Source organism: Staurois parvus, unplaced genomic scaffold (genome assembly GCF_062004578.1).
Source record: "Staurois parvus isolate SC_StPar_1 unplaced genomic scaffold, SC_StPar_1.0 ptg000114l, whole genome shotgun sequence".
NCBI classification, from domain to species: domain Eukaryota; kingdom Metazoa; phylum Chordata; class Amphibia; order Anura; family Ranidae; genus Staurois; species Staurois parvus.
The window spans coordinates 8,529,178-8,546,942 of record NW_028317910.1 but is presented as its reverse complement, the minus strand read 5'-3'; the positions used below and the strand labels follow the sequence as shown (position 1 = coordinate 8,546,942).

Here is a 17,765-nt window from a genome sequence, read left to right as displayed (position 1 = left end):
TTGTCCAGGGGGGGCAAGAAGGGTTAAAAGTGTAGGTAAGGCCAGCCAGATGGCAGCCATGGTCGGTCCCCTGCACTGATATCATATTGTCCTTTTAGGAAGCTCAGGGCCCCTCATCTCCTCTGCACTGAGTTTCATTTTCCTGGAACCAGACTGAGAAATGAAACTAAGCGAGAGAGATCAGCCAGTGTGTGTGTATGTGAGTGTGTGTGAGAGAGCGGGTGTGTGACTGGAGCTGTATATAAGGAATGCCAACTCCACTCTGCAGCCTCCTGGCTCCTTGGTGTGATCTGTAAGTATAGAATACATACATCTGTATGGAAAGATCTAGACATCGCTCATAGCAAACCAACATGATGCACTTCTCTGTTGGCATGCAAAAAATGTTTAAGGGGACATTGAGTTTATTAATATGGATACTGATTGCATGAATATGAATGTGTGTAAGTGTACGTTTGGGTATATCTATAGCTATATATACTGTTTGTATGTAGTGTGTGTGTGTTTTAATTATTAACTGTAATATATATTATATTATGTGTGTATATACACATGATACATTTTATATATATTCCTATTTCAGATATTTTTTTCACCAGTTTGGCTCCTGAGCCATTTTCACATTCCAGCAGCCATAGGCTAATTTATGTGACAATACATTTGTGATTACATATGATACAGAAGTCAGACATAAATTGTTTTGGAGGCTGATAGCCATTTGATTTGATGGTATTGTTTTCAATAATTGAATTCCTTTTCTGTGTATTTTATCGGCCAAAAGAAGTAAATTTGAATAAAGAAGTAAATTTGAGCAGTGATCATTTAAAAATGATTCATGTTAGCGCTTTACCCTTTATCTTGATGCCAAAGGATAAATGTGTGTATATATATATATATATATATATATATATATAAGTTTATAGTACAAAGCATGACTGGTATTTACAAAGAAAACAAGGGTTTTCTTATATATTTTGTTTAACAGTTAAAAAGAAATAAAAGAATGAAAAAACAAAAAAATCAGTATGAACAATAAAAAGACAAAACAAAATTTGCAAAAAAGCAAAGGAGAGTAAGGGTTAAAGAGGACTAGAATGCAAATGATCTGGGTTTTTTTTTCCTACATAGGTGTTGCTAAAGAAACCCTATACATTTTATTTCTTAGATTTTAAGTAAAGGTATTTTCTGTGGAGTTTTTTATTAATTCATTTAAATCAGTTTCTATGGCAGTTGCAAATTGATGCAGTGGGGTTGATGAGCTAAAAGAGTACAGCATGTTCAGTTTGCAAAAAGTGAATTTTCATGTAGCTTAGGATAAAGTTCTGACTTCAATCTTCTTTTCTGTTTTTCTTTCATGTGATTGGATATTTTTTGCCAAATTTTTCTTCTCTGCATTCATTGAGCTAAGTGAAAATTCACTTTGCAAAGTGTATATTATTTACTTATTTAGTAAATCAACCCATCTGTATAATCATTTGTTTGTGTTTGAACAGACGCTGGCAGAGAACAGCTGTTTCTATCAATCATAGCTGAATTAGCTGCTGACAGCAGCTATGACTACAGCAGGCACTAGATTTTAATAAACAAAAAAAAATTTACCTATCAAACTGAAAGCAGGAGGCGTACAAGGTATGACCTAGACCTAGAACATTAACTGGTTAAACAAGGAAAGTAACAATGTACAATATTTCTCAGATAGTGACGCACGCAGACACACACACTCACACACACACACACTCACACACTGCTGCTGCTATCCTTATTTAAAGTTATATGTGCTATATCTGAGATTGGAGCCCTTTTGGATGCTGGCACACCCAAGCTGACCATTCATGGTACAATCTCCTTTTAGACCTACCAACATTTATATAGAGCAAGATTGCGTGATTGGATACGAATGGATTATTGTTTTTTATCACACAAATATACAAAGACTTAGATGCAACCAAAATACAACTGTACCAAAAGAAATAGATAAGAATTTTGTTTTATAGTTTGAATGTTATTAACCACTTCCCTACTGGGCCGATTCTGACATTTCTCTTCTACATGTAACAATCAGTATTTAAAAATATAGTAATAGAATTACTTAGAACCCCCAAACATCATATATTATTTGTAAAATAAGAAACAGAGTGTGCATCAGCCTTGCGCATTACCTTTGACAGCTTTATTATGTACAAGGAATAAAATGTATATACTCACAAACACTTCATAAACAGAGGCATATCAGAGTCCACAATTCACTAAAAGCATCTCGGTCACAGCGGCATGTCCCAACCAGGGGCGGACTGACCATTTGGAAACTCGGGCACTGCCCGAGGGCCCAGGGTCAGTAGGGGGCCCCATGAGATGCCCCTGGTACCTTTTTCATAGGCTTTTTTGACTTTGGGCAAGGACACAGGGGCCCCATGATCCCCTATTGCCCGGGGGCCCCATGAGTTGTCAGTCCGCCCCTGGTCCCAACAATAGTAGGAGCATGCAAACAGCTGACGCGTTTCGAAGGGAGATCCCCTCTTCCCCAGAGCCAACCCCTCCCCTGAAAACATGTCAGCTGTTTGGATGGTCCTACTTTGGTTGGGACTTGCCGGTGTGACTGAGATGCTTTTAGTGCATTATGGACTCTTAACAGCCAGGAAAACAAGGCAGAAACCAGAAGTGACCAAATCGCTTCTGGTTTCTGGGGTCAGAGAGAGAGAAAAACAATGTCAGTTCCTCTCTCTCTCTGTAGTTTCACCATTGCCACCGGTCGCAGCAGACCCAGGCTCTGTGATCAGATGAGAGAGCCTGGGAAACACGGCGGCAGGGGGTGTGGCAGGCGCAGCACCCTTTGGTGCCTAGTGCGCTGTGGCATTAGAAAAATTATGCAATTGCTGTTCTTTGTTGATTAGACTGACTTTACTCTGTAATTCCTCCAGTGCCGCTCTATGGATGCAGTAGGTTTAAAGAGCACACCGAATACTTTAGTTAACTTCTTTAATAACTTCAATCTTCTTCATATAACACTGCTTACAATGGCTTGTTTCATTTATCATTTCATATTACAGTGGTTTGATTCGATAGCTTATCTCGATGGGTTCAATAGATTCGATAAATTTGTTCTGTATATTTCGATAGATTGATAAATTCACTTGGATTTATAAATTCGTTATATTCGATAAGTTCGTAAGTTCGATAAGTTCGATAAGTTCAGTGGAACTAAAGTAAACACATAAAACATTTTTAGACACAGATCTACCTGCACTGTTAAACAACAGAGGAACACACAAGTGCATTAAATACCTATTTGGCCTTCTCTGCTTCCATAAAGCTTTTCTGATTGGAACGGTCTGTTTCCTCCTCTGTCTGGTGAGCATGTGTCTCTAGAAAATACTAGCAGGGAGTTTTACACAGGCATAGATGTGAAACTGGCTGGGATTGGTTAAGGCTCTGTACAGTGTGAGGCTGTCTGTGATTGGCTCAGTTCTTTACTAACCTTTAAAGGCATATTTTCCTTTTCTGCTTCTGCTAACACAATGAATATATAAATGTCATATAACAATCAAAGACATAAATTACAGCAATGATTCTGCTTTTGGCTTTAACATATGCACATATATACTGTACTGAGGTTATTGGCAGGTTTGGTATACACATATATGTGAACCATATTAACAACCTAGGACTGGTCTTAGCTGGCCAGCTACAGGGGGGACCCCCTTGTGCCTTCCACAGAAGTGATCAAGCTGCTGTTCAGCCACTCAAATAACTTTTGCTATAGAGGGAATCACCAGGAAAAAAATTTGATAATGGGATGATGCCTGAAGGTGCAAATTCATGCCAGTATAACCACTTCAACCCGAGGACGTCATATGACATGCTGAGAGCGGAAAGTGGGTAACAAAAATAATTAAATGGAAATGTTCACCCCATTGATATTGGGTTCACTCGCACACAGTTTTTACTGATCATGGACAGAGTTTGCCGTCTTGGTGCAGTTCATTTGTATAGTGTGAGTGCTACAAACCGTGTCCAGGGAAAGTTAAGTGTACCGTGCCCATCCGTGTACCATGTCACTTGGAAGAGGTCCCTGTTTACTTGTGATCCGGTATGGTTTGCTTCAGTGTGAATGCTAGGGCATAGAACTCTCCATCGATGACTGAGCACAAAAGCGGGGATTAGTGTGCTCTGGTTGGCAAAGGTGATGGGGGAGTGGGGGGGGGGGGGGGGGGGGAGTCCAAACTCGTTGGAGTTCCCTGGTCTAAACACCTGCTGTGTTCGGTGATTTTTCTGCCCCCCCCCCTCACCCTGGTGCCCTAAGGCAGCAGCCTTGGGGGGCACCAGGGTAGCTGAGGGCAGAAAATCCAAATCCTCAGCCACTTGCTGGGAATTCAGATTTTTAAAATACCTGCCTTCCAATGAACCCCTTTATTGTCCTCCTGGAGCAGCTGAAAGCTAGCATCTCCTCCTCGCCATCCCACCAGCATACAGCTGCTGCAGGAGGAAAATCCAGGGGATCTGTTCTAGTAAACGCCTCCCGTTCTTGTTCCTCCTTTTTTCTGCTGCCTGGCCCCTCCCCCAAGTGTTCCCCTTTCAACAGGGCTCCTAAAAAAATTGTGAAAAACAATAAAAAAATAAAATTGTAAAAATAAAAAAACTGACACCATCCACTGCCCTACTTAAACTGTCCACTGCCCTACTGACTGACACCGTTCACTGCTGTACTGACACCATACACTGCTCTACTGACTGACACCAACCTCTGCCCTACTGACACTGTCCACTGTCCTGCTGACTAACACTGTCCATATTTAAGGTAGGCTAAGTTTGTATTTTTACAGTGACATTTGTTTTATATTTGTCTACATTTTCCTTACTATTTAGTTAGGCCTTGCTAGTTAATTTCTTTTTTTTTTTAAATGGTGCTGAACCCCGCTAATCTTTGATCTTTTTCATATTGTTCAGGTAGATCTCCACCTCTCAAAGGTTGCCTACCCCTACTCTATATCCTGTAGATCTTTAGTTATCACTAGATGGTTCACCAGCAGGACAAAGGAAGTCGTGATTCCTCTTTATAGATCTTTAGTTATCACCAGATGGATCACCAGCAGGACAAAGGAAGTCGTGATTCCTCTTTATAGATCTTTAGTTATCACCAGATGGATCACCAGCAGGACAAAGGAAGTCGTGATTCCTCTTTATAGATCTTTAGTTATCACAAGAGGAATCACCAGCAGGAGGAAGGAGGTCCAGATTCTCCTACAGTACATAGATCTTTTGTTATTATAGAGGGATACCCAGCAGGAGGAAGGGGGTCCATACCATCAGAATCACAGGCTGTGTTCATAAACACCAGATTACCATTTGATTCTCTGGAATGGAAATTGAGCAGCTATGTTCCCTCAATGTATTTCCATACTGAGTTTTAGAATTGGCATCCTCTCACAATGTGAACACACCATCGCTGAGACAGTTTCTGCCACGACAGCTGCTTTATGCCACATTTTATCTCCAATAGCCTGAGGTGCCAGGTGTGGGGTCAGGCAGTTGTGATTGATTTGCACTTTTATGTTTGGATTGCACGTTTATTTATTTATTTTATTTATTTCAGGTACTTATTTGGTGCCGTCAATTTTACGCAGTGCTTTTACATATATATATTGTACATTCACATCAGTCCCTAACCCTCAAGGGGCATACAATCTAAGATCCCTAACTCACATTCATACATACACATACTAGGGACAATTTAGACAGGAGCCAATTAACCTACCAGCATGTCTTTGGAGTGTGGGAGGAAACCGGAGTACCCGAAGAAAACGCAGTCACAGGGAGAACATGCAAACTCCAGGCAGGTGGTGCCGTGTTTGGGATTCGAACCAACGACCCTAGTACTGCCTGGCGGAAGTGCCATTTAGCCACTGTGCTGCCCCTTTATTCATTTCTAGTGTAGATATTTTTTTTACATTTATTTGTTGTGTTTATTTGTATCCTATTAAGTATGTAACTGTCAGACTAGCTGATCTTTGACCTGTTCATTTTTAGTTGTGGATACAGTGGAGAGGGGTTAGAACACCTGTCAGGTTTTTATTGCTGCCTGATCCCCAGTTATGAAGATCCACCCTCTCAATTTGTCTTGTTTACCATTATCACCAAGAGTGACAAAAAATCCCACATTTTGGACTGTCACCAGTACAGGAAAGAGGGGAACTCTTCAAACAGGGACTCTAGTTCTGGTGACAACAAGTGAATTCCCTCATTTTGAAGGGATTTCCTGCTATGGAGAAGCAGGATGGAAACAATTTTTTGAACAAACAAATTTATAACAGTGTATGTGGTTTTTGTTCGGAAAAGTCCATTCATTCCAAAATCGCATGTTAAAAGCAAAGAAGTGTTTGTTGAGTCATCATTTGACAAGTCTTTCAATGTACTAAAAATTTTCTTATGAATATTCATACTAATGTTCATTCAAAAATCTAATAGTGTATGAAGAGCTTTACTCCAAAATTAAAAATAGAAGGTTTGACTTTGTTTCTACTTTCATCTGACATTCACCAAACTTTCACTGCAGGTGAATATTCACAGTGCATGTGAATTTTAATGGCATTTATTGATCCATCTCCAGAGAATGTTTGGCCAACGTCACCTTCACTGCTTTCTATATACACTATGCCCTTTAGTATTTACATTATCATTTTCCAGGAGACATGTTCCTTTGTTAATCTATTTGGCAGGGCTCCATGACCCAGAAAACAATACAAAAGTCAGATTTACTTTTATGCACGTGACATATATAATATAAAACATTTCCTGTGTCTTGCATCTAATCAGTCCTCAGAGAATGGCATTTACTGTATTGGTCTAGAGATAAGGACTGTTTGACCAGCCTGGATTAGTCACTGACTTTTGATTGCACAAAAATATTGATAAAAGGACAGGAATGACAAAATAATGATAATTACATAGTTAGTCTGGCTGAAAAAAGAAAAAAGTCCATCCAGGTCAACCAAAAAAAAAAAAAAAAAAAAAAGTTATAATCCTATACCCGCAGTAAGGCAAAAAAACCCAGTAAGTCATGATCCAATTTGCTCCTGCAGGGGAAAAAATTCCTTCCTGATCCCCCGAGAGGCAATCGGATATTCCCTGGATCAACTTTACCTATAAATGTTAGTATCCAGTTATATTCTGTGTATCCAAGAAAGAAACCAGGCCTGTTTTATAGCAATCCACTGAGCTGGTCATTGTTGTTGGCTATTGCTGGAGCAGTCTCAGTAAGCCAATACAATTTTGCCGTGGCAAACTGAGCTGGAAGTGGGAGCGGGTACCTGTCAAAAGCGGTACCCACTCCCCCTTCCCCCCCCAAAAGGTGCCAAATGTGGCAGCGGAGGGGGGATGGAGGCAGATAAGTGGAGCTTCCCCTATTATGATCAACTCTCTGCATTCATTTGTTTCTTTAATACCTGCCTGAAGTTCAGCTTTAAATGTTCCAAAACCATGTGTAACGGCTTGCATAAAGATTCCATCCAAAAAGGAGACTGATTCAGACTGGAATGCACGTGATCAGCTTTAGTTACTTTTGGGGTATAAAATGAGCGCTGCTGACCCTCCATGCTCTGAGACCTATATTCATGATATGCTTCATGTGATTTAAATGTATGTCCTAGCCCTTTGTCAACTCCACAGTAATTGTTGCTTGTGACTTTTGAGTATTACTTGTTTGCTGTTCCGTATTGTCATGATGGGATTGGGATGACAGGATAGGTTTGCAGAGTCTGCACATGTTAGAGATATATATGCATTTATATAATGACACTTCATATATAGAAATACAATGACAAATCTTTTCATCTAGGTGGAGCCTGCTATGACCTATGGAGCAGAATGCAGGAGGACGGCTATGTAGATATTTTGGTACTGGAGCCTGAAGAAGCACTGCAAGATGTTTGTGGGGTGCATCCCCACAGTAAGTGCCTGTCCTATTCCACAGGGAGGTTTCGGAATGGTGAGTGACTACTTTTTCTTTATCCAATGCCCATGCTAGAAGTTAGAGGGCCTTCAGCCAATCAGAAAGGATGGACTATCTAACAGCACAGCTAATTATAATAGCTTGATAACCTAAAGCTAGTTATGGGCAACCACTTCTTTAAATATCCACTGAAAGGCCAATCACCGTACTATTAGTCAGGATTTTACATATTTAATTGCAACTAGATTCAGCAGGCTTTTCCAAGTGCCCCTGACTGCAGAGTCTTGTCACATGACCCTGTACTGCCTCCCTCTCTGGAATAAAGGAACACATTTGGCTGAATTTTCAGTTTCAGATTTGTTTCCCAAATCAGTTGAAAGTGTATCTAATGTCAAAAATTATAAAAAAAATGAGCAATGTCCTCATAATATCCTATTCCACCCAAACTGTGATAAAGTCCTATCAGAAGGACAACTATACCTAAAGAAGACACAACCGAGTTCAGTGAGGAGGTAAAGGAGTTATGGGAGGACAATGAAAAGAATTACAAACATCTTCTTGAAGTCATCCTAAAGGCTTATTTTTTTAAAAGAAAAAACAACAAACATGTCTATACCTACCTATTGTGTGCAGTGGTTTTGCACAGAGCAGCCAGGATCCTCCTCTTCTCTGGTACCCCGCCAGCACTCCTGGCCCTTCCCTCCTGTCAGGTGCCCCCACAGCAAGCAGCTTGCTATGGGGGGCACCCGTTGCTCCATTTGTCCATTCATACACAGAGCCACAGCTTGACCCTGCCCCCTCTCTCTTCTCATTGGCTCACTGGCTATGATTGACAACAGTGGGAGCCAATGGCTCCTTCTGTCTCAGCCAGTGAAAAGAGGGAGTCCTAGGATAGCCAAGACTCCAGTGCACATCGCTGGATTGAGTGGAGGCTTAGGTGAGTATTATGGGGGGGGGCAATGCTGCACAGAGAAGGTTTTATACCTTTATGCATGGAATGCATGAATGTAAAAAACCTTGAGCCTTTAGATTCTAAAGTTTAGAACCACTTTAAGGACCAGTTCACACCACAAAAACACACTCTGGATGCATTTGTGCTTACAGTTCACACCACACTCCATTCTGGTGTGGTTTTTATATGTTTTGTTATGTTCCAGTACAGCTCTGTAAAAATGCAGCATGTTCTACTTTTTTTTCTGCACATTGAACTGACTGCAAAGGTGAGAACTAGGTCCATTGGAATACATGGAAAACACTATGCATGCATTTTTGATGCAGAAACAAAAATGCATTGGACTGCATCTGGTGTGAACCAGCCCTTAAGCTTGCCATACACCATCAAATTTCAAATAGAAAAATACCAAAGGGAGGACCTGTGGACTTTTACTAGTGCTTAAGGGCAAACAAAGTATTATTATCATGGCTAATCATGCCTAGGAATATATTTGACTTGTTTCTGATAAGAATATGAGAATAGCTATTTTTCTACATGGGGATAATGGGTGGAAGATTGTGCATGCACATACCAAGGAATATATGTGACCTTTTTCTAATAAGAATGAGAACTGTTATTTTTCTGCAATGGGATTATGGGTGGAATATTGTGGATACACATGCCAAGGACCATATTTGACCTATTTCTGAAAAGATTATAGGTATTGTTATTTCTGTACATGGGGATTATGGGTGGAATATAATGGTTAACTTGCTATAGGCCGGGCAGGACACTCGCCGTTGTGACTGGGCATCATATGACGTCCTGTCAAAATGAGCCGCTCACGGAGCCGCGGGGCCATGCAGCAGCGCAATCTATCACCGGCTGTGCTCACGGCACACAGCCGATGACATATCACTACATTGGCCCATTGCCAGTGTCATGTGACCACTGTGACCAATCACAGCATATCACATTTCAATTGTATACAATGGATGGCATACTGTCATGCCATCCATTGTATACAATCATGTTGTTAGCTGTGACTGGTCAAGGCAGTCACATGATACAGACAGGGCCAATCACAGCCCATCTGTATCATGTGATCAGCTTTGCTCAATCACAGCTAATCACAGCAATAGACTGAATGAACTAATGAATGAATCAGTTTCATTCAGTAACAATGATCGCAAATATCAATTAAATACATTGGTATTAGTAATCATAATGTGTTAAAAAAAAATCCTGATCACTTGCCCAGAGTAGTTCAATGTTACTATGGTAACATTGTATTGCTTTGGTCACAGAAAATTTTAATAAAAAATAATAGAAACATTTGAAAAAAAAATACAAATTCAATTATTATTATTTTCACCAAAGAAATGTAGCAGAATACATTTTAACCTAAATTTATGAAGAAATGTTATTTATTTGCAAAATGTTATAACAGAAACTAAGAAAAGTGCATTTATTTTTCAAACGTTTCAGGTGTTTTTTGTTTTATTTAGCAAAAAATAAAAAAACTCAGTGGTGATTAAATGCCACCAAAAGAAAGCTCTATTTGTGTGAAAACAATGATAAAAATTTAATATGGGTACAGCGTTGCATGACCGCGCAATTGTCATTCAAAGTGCAACAGCGCTGAAAGCAGAAAATTGGCCTGGACAGGAAGGGGGTATAAGTGCCCAGTATTGAAGTGGTTAAACATGCCTAGGAACACATTTGACTTTTTTCTGATAATATGAGAATAGTTATTTTCTACATGGGGATTATGGGTGGAAGATTGTGGATACTCATGCCAAGGACCATATTTGACCAGTTTATGATAACAATATGTGTATAGTTTGTTTGTTTTTTTTACATGGGGTTTATGGGTGGAATATCATGGTTAAACATGCCTGGGAACACATTTGACCCCTTTCTGATAAGAATATGGGTATAGGTATTTTTCTACATGGGGATTATGGGTGGAATATCATGGTTATACATGCCTAGTAACACATTTGACCTGTTTCTGATAATAATAGGAGAATAGTTATTTTTCTACATTGGACTTATAGATGGATGATTGTGGATACACATGCCAGGGACCATGTTTGACCAGTTTCCAATAACAATATGTGTATAGTTATTTTTCTACTTGTATACTATGGGTGTAATATCATGCTTAAACATGCCTAACAGCACATTTGACTTGTTTCTGAGACAAATATGAGAATAGTTATTTTTCTACATGAGGACTATAGGTGGATATTTGTGTATACACATGCCATGGAGCATATTTGACCTATTTCTGAAAGGATTGTGCGGAACATATTTGACCTATTTCTGAAAGGATTATAGTTATTTTTCAACATGGGGATAATGGGTTAATTATTGTGGATACACACTATATTTGACCTATTTCTGATGAGAATATGCAGATAATTATTTTTCCACATAGGAATAATAAGTGGAATATCATGTTTACACATCCCACATAATACATTTTACCTTTTTTAGATAAGAATATGGGTAAAATTACTTTTATTTATGGAGATTATGGGGGCAATATCATGGGTACACATCCAGGATAAAATATGTGACCTGTTTCTGACACATTCCATGCAAAACCCCAAAAATGGACTGGACAAAATTATTGGCATCTTCTCAAAATTGTAAGAAACAATTGCATTCCAAGTTTGTAATGTTCCTGTAATTTGTAATTAAACTCCCCTGTATCAATTAACAGGTGTTGACAATATAGCAATCTCACTGGCAACCAGTTAACCAGTTAAAATGGTGTCTGAGGGTTTGAGAACAAAATTTGTGGGAAAGCATGGACAATCTCAAGGTTACAAGTCCATCTCCAGAGATTTTAATGATCCTGTGTTTTCTGTGCACACCATTGTCAAGATGTTTACATCTCATGGCATTGTGGCTAATCTCCCTGGAAATGGATGGAAGAGGGAAATTGATCAAAGATTGAAGATTGAACAAAGGATTGTTCGAATGGTGGCTAAAGAACCTCAAACAACTTCCAGACAAATTCAAGCTGAGGGTACAACTGTGTCAGTTCGTACTATACGTAGCCATCTGAATGAAAAGGGACGCTATAGTAGGAGACCCAGGAGGACCCCACTGCTGTCATAGAAACCTAAAAAAAGCTAGATTGGAGTTTGTCAAAACTTACCTGAGTAAGCCAAATCTCTTCTGGGAGAATGTGGTGTGGACAGACAGAACAAAATTATAGCTTTTTGGTAAAGCCCATAATTCTACTGTTTTCAGAAAAGGCAATGAGGCATTTAAAGAAAAGAGTACAGTCACACATGGTGGGGGGTCACTGATTTTTTGGGGTTGCTTTGCTGCTTCAGGCACTGGATGTCTTGACCATGTGCATGGCTTTACGAAATATGGAGACTACCAAAGAATTCTGGGGTGCAATGTAGAGCCCAGCACCAGAAAGTTGGGTGTCCGTCAGAGGTCATGGGTATTACTGCAGGACAATGACCCAAAGCACATGTCGAAAAGCACCCAGAAATGGTTTCATACAAAGCACTGGAGAATAATGAACTGGCCAGCAATTAGTCCAGATCTCAATCCCATAGAGCACCTGTGAAGAGATCTCAAAACAGCAGTTGAAAAAAGGAACCCTTACAAACTTAGATGCCTGGAGCAGTTGGCAAAAGAAGAGTGGTCCAAAATTCCAGTAGAGAGGTGTAAGAAACTCATTGATGGTTACAGGAAGCGATTGAGTTCAGTTATTTTCCCCAAGGAGTGTGCAAATATTAAATTGAGGGTGCCAACAATTTTGTCCAGTCCATTTATGGAGTTTTGCGTGGAATGTGTTAGATTTGGCTTTTTGTTTCTCCACTTTTTTGTGTCATACCAATACAAACAAAATAAATAAACATGAGAATGCCAAAACATTTGTCATTGCACCAAATTTGCAGGTGAAGTGGTGCATTATCTGCTGAAATGCAGGGGTGCCAATATTTTTTCCATGACTGTATTTTATGAGGGATGTGTAACTATGATACTCTACTCAAAATCCCCACATAAAAAAAATATATTGATTCCACTTTTAAGTGATCCTTGAAAAATCTTTTTTTCAGAGAAGCCTATTCTTCCTCCACCTAAAAACTATACATTTATTTTATGCATCAGCTCATTACTCCCCCCCCCCTCCCCAATTATTACCTTTTGTATCACCTGTCTGTCCCTTTTTAGATTGTAAGCTCTAATGAGCAGGACCCTCTGATTCCTCCTGTATTGAATTGTATTTCTAATTGTACTGTCTGCCCTCATGTTGTAAAATACTGTGCAAACTGTTGCACCAGTAAAAAACCTGTATAATAATAATAATTCCTATATTCCTATAAGAAATATGTTATGCTGGATGTGTACCCATAATATTGCTCCCATAATCCCTATAAATAAAACAAATTGTATACAGATTCTTATCTAAAAATGTAAAATGTATTACGTGGGATCTGTAAACATGATTTTCCCCATAATTATATGCATGTTCTTATCAGAAATAGTATATGTATCCACAATAATGCACCCATAATCCCCATGTAGAAAAATAACTATACCCATAATCCTTTCAGAAATAGGTCAAATATGGTCCTTGGCATATGTATTCACAAAAATACACCCATAATCCCCACGTAGAAAAATAGCTATTCTCATATTGTTATCAGGAAAGGGTCAAATGTGTTCCTAGGCATGTTTAACCATGATATTACACCCATTATCCCCATGTAGAAAAATAACTATTCTCGTTTTCATTTCAGAAACAGGGCAAATATGGTTCTTACCATATGTATCCACAATAATACACACATAATCCCCATGTATAAAAATAACTATTCTCATATTTTTTATCAGAAATGGGTCAAATGTGTTCCTAGGCATGTTAGAAAACTATATTCCACCCATGATCCCCATGTAGAAAAATAGCTATTCTCATATTCTTATCAGGAAAGGGTCAAATGCGGTCCTAGGCATGTTTAACCATGATATTCCACCTATAATCCCCATGTAGAAAATTAACTATATCCTATATTTATTTCAGAAATAGGTTAAATATGGTTATTTTTATAAGAAAGGGGTCAAATGTGTTCCAAGGCATGTTAGAAAACAATATTCACGCATAATCCTCATGTAGAAAAATAGCTATTCTCATATTCTTATCAGAAAAAAGGTCAAATGTGTTCCTAGGCATTTTCAACCATGATATTCCACCCATAATCCACATGTAGAAAAATAACTATTCTCATATTCTTATCAGAAAAGGGTCAAATGTGTTCCTAGGAATGTTTAACCACCCATAATCCCCATTAAGAAAAATAACTATACCCATATTCTTAGGAGAAACATGTCAAATATGGTCCTTGGCATGTGTATCTGCAATCATCCACCCATAATCCCCATGCAGAATAAGAACTATTCAGGGGCAGACTGACCATTTGGAAACTCGGGCACTGCCCGAGGGCCCGGGGTCAGTAGGGGGCCCCATGAGATGCCCCTGGTACCTTTTTCATAGGCATTTTTGAGTTTGGGCAAGGACAGAGGGGCCCCATGATCCCCTATTGCCCGGGGGCCCCATGAGTTGTCAGTCCGTGCCTGGAACTATTCTCATATTTTTTATCAGAAAGGGGTCAAATGTGTTCCTAGGCATGTTAGACAACTACTGTATATTCCACCCATGATCCCCATGTAGAAAAATAGCTATTCTCCTTTTCTTATCAGGAAAGGGTCAAATGTGTTCCTAGGCATGTTTAACCATGATATTCCACCTATAATCCCCATGTAGAAAAATAACTATATCCTATAATTATTTCAGAAATATGTTAAATATGGTTCTTGCCATGTGTATCCACAATAATACATCCATAATCCCCATAAAGAAAAATAACTAAATGCATTTGCTTATCCGAAGTAGGTTAAGAGTTACCATGATATTCCTTCCATAATCTGCATATATAAAAGTAATTTTGCCCACATTTTTTTCTAAAAAGGTGAAATGTAATTTGTGTGGGATGTGTAACCATTATATTCCAGCCATAATCATCATGCAGATTAATAATATATGGTTATCAGAAATGCATTTATTTTTTCCTTGGCATTTGTAATTTTTAATCTTCATTTTTTAAACATCATTTTCAAGGTTCCTAAAAGAACAGTTCAAAATGTAGTGCTTTACACATACTGTACATGTACTGTATGAAATCAGTGAATCTATTCCTATTAATATATTGAGTAATGTTTCCATTATTTCTGTATAATTTACTATGATGCCATTTTACAGCTGCACATATATCAGTAAGTGAAGAGTTAAACATCAGCCACTACTTCTTGCAACACAGTATCAAGCACTGCAGAAAAGAACATATTTTGTGTAACAACAAAATCATTACCATATATGTGTGTAAAAATATACTGACAGATAATGAGAGTGTTGAGCATTGCAGCCAATAATCCAATCATCCCTTCATCTCAATATGCAGTTTAGTACATCCCTGATTTACGTTACTATTTTTATTCAATATTTTACATTTAGATATTTTGCATTTACTTAATTTAATGTAGTTGTTTTTGATATACCACGTGTTTCCTGTGAAAGCAGCTTTCCTTGGACTGGTATTCCAGTCACCTTTTTTCTTTTGTTTTAATACATATGCTGCAGGGACTGACTGACTTAGTTGGCCTATTTCTATGATTTAAACCATTTTACCTCGTTAAATACCACATATTTTGTAAAAATACTGCATGCGGTATTTTAGAGGCATTTTTTTGTGAATACCAAAAACTATTTGAAAAACATCAATCGGTATTGTACCACAATCTTTAAAGCAGTAGCTACCGCTTCATGAATGGAGCCCATCGTTATACATTTCTCCATTTATACTTATAATAAAAGCTGCAATATAACCTTCTTATATTTTTCTTTTCCCCTATCATCAACATGCTAATGACATTTTTAAATAAAACATTTCTGTTTCCATTACACACCTTATTTTAGACCCTGTGAAATCATCACTCGGTCTATATGTTTCTCTATGCAATGCAGGCAGATCATGGCTGGTGGAAGGGGCCTGCTTTCCATTGCTTCTTGTAAACATCACAGTACAGTGCTCTCAGGAGCCCTCAGTCCTGACACAAGCAGTGGGCTGGCTCTTGGGAGGAGTTATGTAAATAGCAAAATGCCCTGATGAGTGGATGTCGGTCAGGAGGAGTGAGCATTCCTAGGCAGCCTGTATAGACTACCTTAGATAATGCCCACGTGTGATACTGAGCCTCCATGAACTGAAATCCAATAAATAAAGGGGCAGGCCAGGGACAGTAATTCTGGGCTGGAAAGCGCTAGACTTATTTATTTATTTCAGGTACTTATATAGCATCATCAATTTATGCAGCGCTTTACATATATATTGTACATTCATATCAGTCCCCGACCCTCAAGGGGCGTACAATCTAAGGTCCCTAACTCACATTCATACATACACATACTAGGACCAATTTAGACAGGAGCCAATTAACCTACCAGCGTGTCTTTGGACGTGGGAGGAAACCAGAGGAAACCCATGCAGGCACAGGGAGAACATGCAAACTCCAGGCAGGTGGTGCCGTGGTTGGGATTTGAACCCATGACCTGAGTACTGCCAGGTGGAAGTACTAACCACTTAGCTAGATGATGCTAAACATCCTCCAGCCTGGAAGGAGGCAGCTCAATCTGACATTTTGGAATAGAGTAGAAGGAGGTGATGTTTAGAACCTGTCTGCATTTTGAGATTTCCTTCTACTTCCTGTTCTGGTGACACAACAGCAAAACAAAGGAAATCACTCCAAGATGAGGGGACAGTTGTCACCATTGGGAGGTTTCCCCTATATTCCTATACTGATGATGGCTATCTATGATTGGATTTCCTATTTGCTGTCCTGGGTGAGTTAGAATAAGTAAGAGAAAACAATAAGTGAGTAAAATCCAAATAAACAAATAAAAACCTTATAGGGGTTTTAACCTTTCCCTACTCTGTCCAACACTGAAAAAAAATATTTTTGACTAGAGTTCCATTTTCATATCATCCACAAAATTGAAACAAAAGTAAACACATAATAATATAGGTTTAGATTCTTTTCATTTCCAAAGTGTATTGGCTAAGGTCTCCCTAACCACTGCGGCCTCCACCCCATACAGGAGCCACTGGACTCTGCAATGTCGGACCGACAAGCTGCCTTAATCCACTGCTGCAGACACTCTATATGAATAAAGAGTTTACGGGGATCCTGTGCAGGTGAGAAATGCTACTTTTGGTGTCTATGGTGCTGTAATGTCGCTAGAGGCCTTGTCTGTGTACAATGCATTTGGGCCAGTTCACTCCAGAAAGCAGTAGGGGAAACCTGCAGCACGTTCAAAACACACTGCAGTGAGTGTAAATACAGGGCTTTTGCACTGGACCTACTACTGTACCATGCGATTTGGTTGCTATGCGTTTTATATAGTAGTGCATGCAGTACTTTTGGAGCAATCTTGCGGATTTCAGCCCATTCAAATGAATGGGCTGAAATCTCACTGCACTAGGATTGCATGATTGCTCATTCCTGTGTGATCATGGTGTGAACCAACCCTAATGCCCCGTACACACAATAAGAAAATCGTCCGAAAAATTTTGCAGAACTACTGATCGAACAATTTTCTCTTTGTGGATGAGCAGGATGTTTTAACCGGCAACAATATTGTGAACGAAAAAATCCGGTTGAACAACAATGAAAAATGTTGTCATTTCGCATACGAATGACTGATTTTCTATGCGGTGGTATGACAAAAAAAATCTATCAAGCGCTATCGCACATGAGCGGAAACAGATGACTCGGATGTTTCCAAATGTTAAAAGTAGA

The 17,765-nt window shown here is 39.0% G+C and overlaps 1 protein-coding gene across 1 annotated transcript in view; it reads left to right on the top strand.

Annotated features, from left to right (window-relative positions):
- Window positions 1-7,837: 7,837 nt before the first annotated feature.
- USP18 (ubiquitin specific peptidase 18) overlaps window positions 7,838-17,765 on the top strand; it is a 32,396-nt gene continuing 22,468 nt past the window's right edge. Inside the window, exons 1-2 of the mRNA XM_089671886.1 lie at window positions 7,838-7,981; window positions 17,065-17,161. Of these exons, the coding sequence (XP_089528012.1) occupies window positions 7,861-7,981; window positions 17,065-17,161 (218 nt within the window). The 5' untranslated portion in view covers window positions 7,838-7,860. The remainder of the gene's footprint in view (window positions 7,982-17,064; window positions 17,162-17,765) is intronic.